The 10,759-nt window shown below is 45.5% G+C and overlaps 1 protein-coding gene across 1 annotated transcript; it reads left to right on the top strand.

Annotated features, from left to right (window-relative positions):
- The first annotated feature begins 523 nt into the window (after positions 1 to 523).
- Positions 524 to 2,492, top strand: LOC122008090 (pollen receptor-like kinase 3). Its single transcript, XM_042563692.1, has 2 exons — positions 524 to 1,817; positions 1,900 to 2,492. The coding sequence occupies exons 1-2, from the start codon at positions 524 to 526 to the stop codon at positions 2,490 to 2,492; spliced, it is 1,887 nt and encodes a 628-aa protein (XP_042419626.1).
- The last annotated feature ends 8,267 nt before the right edge of the window (positions 2,493 to 10,759 follow it).

Consider the following 10,759-nt stretch of genomic DNA (forward strand, 5'->3'; position numbering starts at 1 on the left):
AGGATGACGAGTAAACAAGTTTTGTTCTTCAATATGTCAAATTTATTCTGATTGTGTATTTGTGTTATTCTCTTGGCATACTTATGACTAATAAAATTTTAATTGTCATTTAAAGGAATGCAAAGTTAAATTAGTGTTTAATCTATTTTTGTTCATTGATCACGCTATATCTGGTCAAGGTCAGTGTTACCTCTAACCAAATGAGACGTGTTTAAATTTGGGCGTTGACTTCGTCGTTTGTCCTTGCTGTCGACCTACGAAATCTAGTTCATCCTCCCTTCTTTTTTCCATCTGAATTTGGCATCTCTCGCCCGACGCCATGCAAAATTAAACAAAAAAGGAGGAGGAAAAGGCAACGCCGAAGATCGTAGAAGGTGAAGAGGAGAGGATCATCGGTAAAAGACGAAGACGAGAAGAAAGTTCGGCGTTAATGGAACGAACGGCCTTTGTTTTCTTCTTCTTGCTCCTCATTGGCCTGGCCTTCTTCATGGGGCCATCCGCCGCCCAAGAGACGGCGGGGCCGATGACCGACGCCACCGCCCTCCTCTTCCTCAAGGACTCCTTCACCGGTGCTGGCGACGCCCTCAACTCCTGGTCCTCTTCCTCCACCTTCTCCCCTTGCAGCTGGTCCGGCGTCATCTGCGACAGCGGCGTCGTCACCGGCCTCCGCCTCGCCGGGCTTGGCCTCGCGGGGACCATCAACGTGACGGCTCTCTCCCACTTCAAGGGCCTCCATTCCATCAGCTTCAATAATAACAACTTTAACGGTCAACTACCGCCGGGCTTCGACAGCCTCCAAAGCCTCAAGTCTGTTTTTCTCTCTCACAATGCCTTCTCCGGCGAGATCCCTGACGGAGCCTTCGCTTCCATGCGCTCCCTCAAGAAGCTCTGGCTCAACAACAACCAATTCACGGGGCGCATCCCGGCCATCTCCAACGTCTCCAAGCTCATCGAGATTCGGTTGGAGGGCAACGCCTTCGAAGGCGCCATTCCTTCTATTGACATCTCCTCACTCAAGTCGTTCGACGTGTCGAACAACCGCCTCACCGGTCCTATTCCCGCTACCTTGGCTCGATTCAGCGCCGCCTCTTTCGTCGGGAATCCAGGTCTGTGCGGACCTCCTCTCGACTCCACCTCCTGTGAAACACCGCCACCGACCTCACAACCGTCGGCGAATCGAGAGCCTCCAGAGAAACAGAGTCGCCTCGGGACAGTCATTGGCGCCTTGTTCGGGATTGTAGCTGCGGTTCTCATCCTCATCGCCGTACTTGTGATGCTCTGCCGCCGTCGATCGGGGGAGGAAAAGAACGAAACGGTCGGCTTTACGGCGTCCGCAGAAGCCATGGAGTCGGCGGAAGTGCCCAGTACTGCGATCCCTACCGCCACCGCGACGGCCGGATTCGTCCAAAAGCCGCAAGACAAGGAGTCAGGGTCGAAGTCGAGCCGCAAGCGGTCTGCCGGCTCGACCCGTAGCCCGGCGGCGGCGACGGCGGCGGCCACCGACTTGGTCATGGTTAACGAAGACAGGGGAACGTTCGGCCTCACGGACCTGATGAAGGCCACGGCAGAAGTGCTCGGCAACGGCAGCTTAGGCTCCGCCTACAGGGCCACCATGACCAACGGCTTGAGCGTCGCCGTCAAGCGCATGCGCGACATGAACCGGGTGAGCAAGGAGGCCTTCGAAGTCGAGATGCGGCGCCTCGGGATGCTCCGGCACCCCAACGTCCTCACTCCCCTGGCCTACCATTACCGCAAGGAGGAGAAGCTCATCGTCTCCCAGTACGTCCCCAAGGGAAGCCTGCGCTACATTCTCCATGGTAATCAATCAAACGCCATGGCGATCGAAATCATCCTTCATATTTGATCTTCGATCAACCAATCATTACGTGATCATGGCAGGCGATCGGGGAGCAGCGCACCGTGCATTGGATTGTCCCACGCGGCTCAAGGTAGCGCTGGGGATCGCGCGCGGCATGGCGTACCTCCACGCCGAGCTCGCCGCTCTCGACGTGCCGCACGGGAACCTGAAGTCCGCCAACATCCTCCTCGGCGACGACTTCGAGCCGCTGATCGCCGACCACGGCCTCGCGTCGCTGGTGAGCGTGGCGCAGTCGTCGCAGGTCATGTTCGCGTACCGGACGCCGGAGGGCGCGCAGCACCGCACCGTGTCCCCCAAGTCCGACGTCTTCTGCCTCGGCGTCATCATCCTCGAGCTGGCCACCGGGAAGTTCCCGTCGCAGTACATGAACAACACCAAGGGCGGGACGGACGTGGTGCAATGGGCGGCGTCGGCCATCGCCGAAAAGCGGGAAGAGGAGCTGGTGGACACGGACGCCGCCGGCCCAGGCGCGCCCGAAGGAATGGTGCGCCTCCTCAGGGTGGGCGCCGCTTGTGCCAACTCGAACCCAGAACAGAGGCCTGAAATGTTGGAGGTGGCAGAGCTCATCGAGGAGATCGTTAGCGCCGTCGCCGGCGAGGTGGAGCAGTCGTAGGATCGACGGATGCCACTTCATCAACCTTCTTGATTGGTAGGATTAACATGGTGGGAGCGTAACAAGGGACGCAGTTGAGCTGTTTCATGCTAATTAAGTGCTATTCCTTGAAGATGATTACAGTTTTATTTCCTTTACCATGGAAGAAGCTAATTAAGATGTTGTTTGTTGTGAGAAGATGAAGAAGAGAAAAGCAATAGCATCCAAAAATCTTCTTCTTGTGCGGAATGCCACTGTAAATGAAGGCGAAGGACGACAATAGCAAAGCTACGTTCCATAATCTACTGTAACACTAATTTCATATGAATATTGCAACAATGATCAGTGAAACTTGGACTGATTTTGTGCAGCTCAAACTGTTTTTTAATTGTTGTTTTTGCCCCCATTTTACTTGATTTTCCATTCATCCTGTTCATGCTCCAACGGATGAGCTACCGGTTAGAATGGTGGCTGGGTATTTTGGCGTTGTCATTCTGACGTTCACGTCAAGTAAGTTTCGATAGAAAGTATGAAGAAAAACAAAGAAGATGAACATTAGTAGCATACCTCCATCTGCAAGTGTGGAGGATGACTCTTATATGTTAGTATCATACGGATACCTCCACCTAATATCTCCTTCCTCTATTAATTACTGATGGAACATGTATCATATCATCATATATGTTAGTATCATAAGGATCCAGATATAAGGATGACTCTTATGTGCTCTAACAATTCACATGTTATGTTACTAACAAGGCCTTTGGGCCATGAGATAAGTAACCCAGAGGTTGATGGTATGCTAAGTGGAAGAGCATCGGATCATTAGGACTAAGTGAAGATAAGCATGGCGAATCCCATCGGTGCAAGTGATGTGCTTCTCTCGGTAGGATTAATCAGAGAGAAATGGAGCAAGTCCGATCAGTGTGACATGATCAAAAGAGAAACACAGTGCACGTCTGATCAACAAGATTGATCGGGGAGAAACCGAGCACGACAGTTGATGAGACAAACCAGGGGAGAAACACAACATGTTCGGTCAGTAGAAACGAAGCCCCAACTATTGATGGGATCAATCGGGGGAGAACCGTAGTGTTGGAAAAAGCATCATGGGAGAAAAAATGCATTTGAAGTGGAAGAGGAGAATAAGAAAAACTGTGAATTCAACTTGCATTTATTCATTGAAAAAATTATATATTTATAGGTTTATGGGATAACTATAATTCTCAAATACATTATCTAGACCATTTTATTTTTTTTATCACGAACACTCATTCTTATTAACAATTCATTCTTATCAACAATTATCATCTCATCTATTTTATCTATATTCATAATATTCTATCAACAATTTTGTCACCTCAACTATTCTATTTCTATCCACTAACCCATGATATTATATTTTTATACATTAATTCTATAATTTTTTTTATCTCTATCAATCAAATTAAGTTTAACTTTCAATACCTCTTTTAAACTTTATTTTGTGACTCCAAACAAACATTGCATCTTGATGAAGTCTTTAAATTTGAGTAACTTGGTAAAAATATCAGCAACTTGATCTTGAGATTTGATGTATTCGACTTGCACCTCTTTTCTTGTAATGCACTATCTGATATAGTGATAGCACATATCGATGTGCTTATTTTTATCATGGAAAACTAATTCTTTATTAGTACTATTGCAGACTTGTTATCAATTCGAATCTTGGTTGCTTCTTCTTATAGTAAACTTAATTCATTTAATAAATTTCTGAGCCAAATAGCATGACAAACACATGAGGTCGCAACCATGTACTCCGTTTCACAAGTGGAAAGTATGACAATAGGTTGTTTCTTCGGCATCCAAGTGCAAACTGTATCTCTCATAAAGAACACAAATCCTGTAGTGCTCTTTCTAGCATCATATCTCCACCCCAATTACTATCGTTATATCCTTCAAGTTTGAAATGGTTATATGTTGAATAAAGCAATCCAAAATATGCAATGCCTTTGATATAATGTAAAATTCTCTTAGCAATCTTAAGGTGGGTGACAATTGGAGCTTCCATGTAGTGACTAACAAGTCCAACAGCATAAAGGATATCAGGCCTTATGCATGTCAAGTATCGTAAACTTCCAACCAAGCTCTTAAAGAATGTTGGATCAACTTTTTCTTCTTCATCATGCTTTAATAGCTTGACTTCACATTTTACTGGGGTATTTATGACTTACTGTTATCCATTTTGAACTCCTTTAATATCTCTCTTGCATAACTTTCTTGTGAAATGAAGATTCCATCTTCCCTTTGGTTCACTTCGATGCCCAAATAGTATGTCATGAGTCCAATATCAGTAATCTCAAACTCCTTAGTCATCACTTCTTTGAATTCTCTAAATATACTTGAATTGCTTCCTATGAAGATCAAGTCATGGACATATAGGCATACAATCAAAACATCTTTATCCTTATTTTGAATGTATAGTGTATGTTCATAAAAATATTTGATGAAGCATTTCTCTTAAAAGTACTTATCTAGCCGGTTATTCCATGCCCTTAGTGTTTGCTTTAGCCCGTAGAGAGTATTTTTCAATTTTAGAACTCTATCTTCTTATCATTTGAGTTCATAACCTGATGGTTGCTGAATATAGACTTCTTTTTCAAGAACTTCATTTTAAAAAACACAGATTTTACATCCATTTGATGCATGCTCTGCTTATTTGGGCTACTAAAGCAATGATTAGTTTGATAGTTTCTAATCGAGTAATGGGAGCGAATACCTCATCATAGTCAATGCCAGATCTTTGATTGTAGCCTTTTACCACCAATCTTACTTTGTATCTTTCAACTTCTCCTTTGGCATTCTTCTTTATTTTGTACACTCATGTCACAACAATCACCTTATGTCTTCAGGAAGTGAAGTTAACTACCATGCATCATTCTTCTCGATCGCCTTGATATCTTCATCCATCACATCTTTTCACTTTTTACTCTTTGTAGCTTCTTGGAAATCTATAGGTTCACAATAGGTAAAGAGATAAAATAGAATAATATTATCTTGATTTTCAGTTACCTTATAAAGGTCACGTAAGCTTCTAAAACGTAACTCTTTCACTTGAATTTTCACTTGAAGTTGATGCAGATGAATTTCTTTGAGTACTTGATATTAGTATTACTAGTGGAATAATAGGCTCCTCTCTTGTTTGTTCCACCCTTGGTTGCTTCACATTTTCTTCTTAAAAGTATGGAAAGAAGTTGTAATCTTCATTTTGAGATTCTCAATTTCATTCTTATTCTTCATTAAATACGACATCTCAACTAATGATTGTCTTCCTAGTATTTGGATTGTATAGCTTATACCCTTTTGAGTTAGTATTATGGTCAATAAAAATAAACTTCTTACTTTTATCATCCAATTTACTTTTTGCTTCATTAGACACATGAACATGGGTTATACTCCCAAAAACTCTTAGATGAAAAATCTTAGGCTTCCTTCTACTCCATGCTTCTTATAGTGTCTTGCCCGACCCCATACACTCCTTATTGGTGATCGATTGGATAAGTATACTGCACATGTAATTGCTTCTGCCCAAAGTTCCTTTGGTAGCCTCTTGCTTTTGAGAATACTCCTTGCCATGTCAAGGATGGTTCGATTTTTTTTCTTCTGCCACTCCATTTTATTGAGGGGATCTTTGAGCAGTCAAGGGTCATCGTATTTCATTGGCTTCACAAAAATCTAGAAATTCCTTTGAGATAAATTCTCCTCCTCGATTAAAATGTATAACTTTGATCTTGAGACCACTCTCCTTTTTTACAGTAGCTTTAAATTTCTTGAATATGTCGAAGACCTTCGATTTATTACTTCAAGAAATATACCCAAGTTTTTTGAGAAAAGTCATCTATGAAAAGAATGAAATAATTACTCTTACTAAGTGAACTTGGTTTTATTGGACCACAAACATCTATATGTATAAGTCCAAGTGGCTTTTAGGCTCTTGAACTTGACTCCTTTGGAAAATCTCTTCTAAATTACTTCCCATGTAGACATGCTTCACATAATTAGTCAAGATGTTTGATGTAAGGGAGCCCTTTTACCATCTCCTTCTTTGAAAGCAATTCTAGTCCTCCAAAATTGAAATGTCAAATCAAAGATGTCATAGTTAAGTGGTGTCTTTATAACAAGCTTTGAGACAATTGACAACAACATTTTGAATATTAAGCAAGAACATTCTATTTCTTGACAAAGATATCTTAGCAATTAAGCAACCAATATCATCTTTCAAGATGAACATACACTACTAGAAAAATACTTTTTGAGACACAACAAAATATGTATTAAATTATAAATTTGGTGTCTCAAAATATTTTTGAGACGGTGATGAGACGATAATGTAGCCGTCCCCAATACAAGGATCTAAAAAAAATATTGGGACAATTGTACTGTCTCAAATGCTATTTAAGATGGTGATGAGACGGTTGTTCAATTGTCTTAAAAGTATTTAAGACAGTTATTTTTTTTATCTCAAATATTATGTCTTATCATGTGAAAATTAGAGACACTAAATTGAGATGGTAATGTACTATCTCAAATAGAAATAAAGACAGTAAATTACTGTCCCTAATGCTTTGACTTGTTAGATGCACCATTTGTGATGAAAATAAATAATCTTAAAAGAATATTTACTATATAAATTAATTCATATCAGATTTATTGAATTGTCATTTCAAAACAAAAAAAAAACTTTCTCTTTATAAATTAAAAAGTGATATACATAATATAAAATTATAATATTTTTTAACTCACAAGTATGTTTCATGTCAACATTTATCCAATAATAGAAATATCTATGATCCGGTGGTAAGGACGGGGGACCCTCATGGGCGGAGGGTCAAAGACACGTGGAGGTCAACCCCAAGTTCGCGCCGAACGAAGGATGCCGGGCCGAACGGAAGGATGTCGGGCCGAACGGAAGGATGCCGGACCGAACGGAAGCATGTCGGGTCGAACGAAAGGATGCCCTGCCAAACGGAAGGATGCCCTGCCGAACGAAGGATGTCGAACGGAAGGATGCCCTGCCGAACGAAGGATGCCGAACGGAAGGACGCCGGGCCGAACGGAAGGATGCCGGGCCGAACGGAAGGATGCCGGACCGAACGGAAGCATGCCGGGCCGAACGGAAGGATGCTCTGCCGAACGGAAGGATGCCGGGCCGAACGGAAGGATGCCCTGTCGAACGGAAGCATGGCGGGCTGAACGGAAGGATGCAGGGCCAAACGGAAGCATGCCGGGCCGAACGGAACGATGCAGGGCCGAACGGAAGGATGCCGAGCCGGCCTGACATTCGGCCAGGAGCTTCCCGGGTCGGACAGAAGACAACCCGACCATGGGCGGGTTTCCGACGCTCATAGTGAAAAGGGTCACCTGGCCGAGCGGATAGCCCGCTCGGTCGAAGCATAAAGCATCGTTGCTGTGGAACACTCTCAGCCGAGCACCCGGTTGGACCGATACCTACGCCCGGTGGGACCTATGCCTGCCGAGCGGCTGGCCGCTCGGTGCGGGAACAGAAGAGACAAAAGGACAAAGGAAACATCGGGGGAACATCTCCTGACAGCGAGTATGTTCAACGACCAGGCCATACGCAAGATCTTACAACAGAGGATCCCGCTGTCCCATCATAGATGTGCTCAGACTGTAGTAGTATGGTGTCAGGTAAGCTCTTCTGACAAGTCCATACCGAGGTATGGACAGATGACACGTATGCACTTCGGTATGTGTGCCCGAGCCTCTTCACAGCTCTATATAAATGGTCCTCACCCTTCGCCGGAGGTACGCGTTCTTTGATATTCGGAGCCACCTCTTTGCTGTCCACTTGCCTGACTTGAGCGTCGGAGGATCGTCGCCGGGAACCCCTTCCCGGCCCGATTTCTTTGCAGGTTCGCCGGAGGCCCGTACGTCCAGTCGGGGATCTACGTCAACAACGCGGAAAGCGCCACGTGCCCAGCGTCCGTTGATTCAGCGTTCGGACAGGATCAATTTGGCGCCGTATGTGGGAACGCTCCTGCATCCGAACGGAAGCAATGGACGAAGCTGGACGACAGCACTCGGTGATGCTCTCCACAGAGGAGCTCGACGCTCTGATCGAGACAAGAGCAGCTAAGCTTGTGGAGCAACAGAAACAGAAGGTGCAAGCCGAGCGGATGGAGGAAAAAGCGACGTCAGAGTCAGGAGGCCGAGCGGAAGCCGAGTTTCGACCGGAGAACATCTCACCAAGGGGCCGAGATAACGATCCGATCGGCATTCAAGGGGAAGCGCACCGGGCGGGGCGAAAGGTGTGTCAAATGTAATATATGATATATTCTTTCCGTTCGGCTGTATACTGGAAATGCAGGAATAAAAGCTATTAGAACAAAACAAAGGCATGATTTTGGTGGACCGAGTGGGTAGCTACAATCATGCATTATGAAGACCCCGCGCCGTTTGGCCGGGAATATAAATTATCCGAGCCAAATGCTCGATTGCGACGAGAGACGAACCGACTTCTATAAACCCTCTGGCCGGAAGACCGTCGAGCTTCGACGTTAAAAATCGAGAGTCGAGCCGACGACTATAAATCATCCGAGCGAAAGACCGTTGAGCTCCGACGTTAAAAATCGAGAGACGAGCCGGCGTCTATAAATCTTCCGAGCGGAAGACCGTTGAGCTCCGACGTTAAAAATCGAGAGACGAGCCGGCGTCTATAAATCTTCCAAGCGGAAGACCGTCGAGCTCCGACGTTAAAAATCGAGAGACGAACCGGCGTCTATAAATCTTCCGAGCGGAAGACCGTCGAGCTCCGACGTTAAATATCAAGTCGCGTTGACTAAGACAATAAAGTCGACTGAGGAATCGTTTTGCCGAGCGGCCAAGTAACCAAAGGTACTTGGCGAACAGCTTGCGAAAAATTCCATTTGCGAAAAAGTATACCTTCAGCCGAGCAAACTAGTCACGCGAAATACTTCGTAAAAACCCCTTTCGAACACAAGAAAGGTGGGATGAGAGGCGATTAACGAGGAGAAGCGGAGGATGGTTTCTTGGATGCGCCGCTCGGCACTACGGGCGTCCAGTCAGTCGGAATATGCGCCTCCTTCGACTAGACTTGAAGGGGAGGCATGTGATCCGGTGGTAAGGACGGGGGACCCTCATGGGCGGAGGGTCAAAGACACGTGGAGGTCAACCCCAAGTTCGCGCCGAACAAAGGATGCCGGGCCGAACGGAAGGATGCAGGGCCGAACAGAAGGATGCTGAGCCGACCTGACATTCGGCCAGGAGCTTCCCGGGCCAGACAGAAGACAACCCGACTATGGGCGAGTTTCCGACGCTCATAGTGAAAAGGGTCACCTGGCCGAGCGGATAGCCCGCTCGGCCGAAGCATAAAGCATCGTTGCTGTGGAACACTCTCAGCCGAGCACCCGGTCGGACCGATACCTACGCCCGGTGGGACCTATGCCTGCCGAGCGGCTGGCCGCTCGGTGCAGGAACAGAAGAGATAAAAGGACAAAGGAAACATCGGGGGAACATCTCCTGACAGCGGGTATGTTCAACGACCAGGCCATACGCAAGATCTTACAACAGAGGATCCCACTGTCCCATCATAGATGTGCTCGGACTGTAGCAGTATGGTGTCAGGTAAGCTCTTCTGGCAAGCCCATACCGAGGTATGGACAGAGGACACGTATGCACTTCGGTATGTGTGTCCGAGCCTCTTCACAGCTCTATATAAAGGGTCCTCACCCTTCGCCGAAGGTACGCGTTCTTTGATATTCGGAGCCACCTCTTTGTTGTCCACTTGCCTGACTTGAGCGTTGGAGGATCGTCGCCGAGAACCCCTTCCCGGCCCGATTTCTTTGCAGGTTCGCCGGAGGCCCATACGTCCAGTCGGGGATCTACGTCAGCAACGCGAAGAGGGCCACGTGCCCAGCGTTCGTTGATTCAGCGTTCGGACATGATCAATCTACATATCCATCATTAATTTGATAAGAAAAAAATTATTATTTCTATGAAAGTTACACAAGAGAAAGTTTAAAGAATAACTCCTTATAATTTGGAGATAACTTATATAATCCTTCTTCATCAGAATCCTGAACATTAAAACAAACTCTTATTAGAGGTAAATATGATTTATAATATATATTGTTCAGAAAAATCAATAAACAAAATTTTTCAATAAGAAATCTCATCATCTAACACATTATTCTCTTTCTTACACTATGTATATATACAATACAAACAACCCCAAGTTAAACAAGCATTTTCATCTCGTAATAAGAAAT

This window comes from Zingiber officinale, chromosome 1A, assembly GCF_018446385.1.
Source record: "Zingiber officinale cultivar Zhangliang chromosome 1A, Zo_v1.1, whole genome shotgun sequence".
NCBI lineage: Eukaryota > Viridiplantae > Streptophyta > Magnoliopsida > Zingiberales > Zingiberaceae > Zingiber > Zingiber officinale.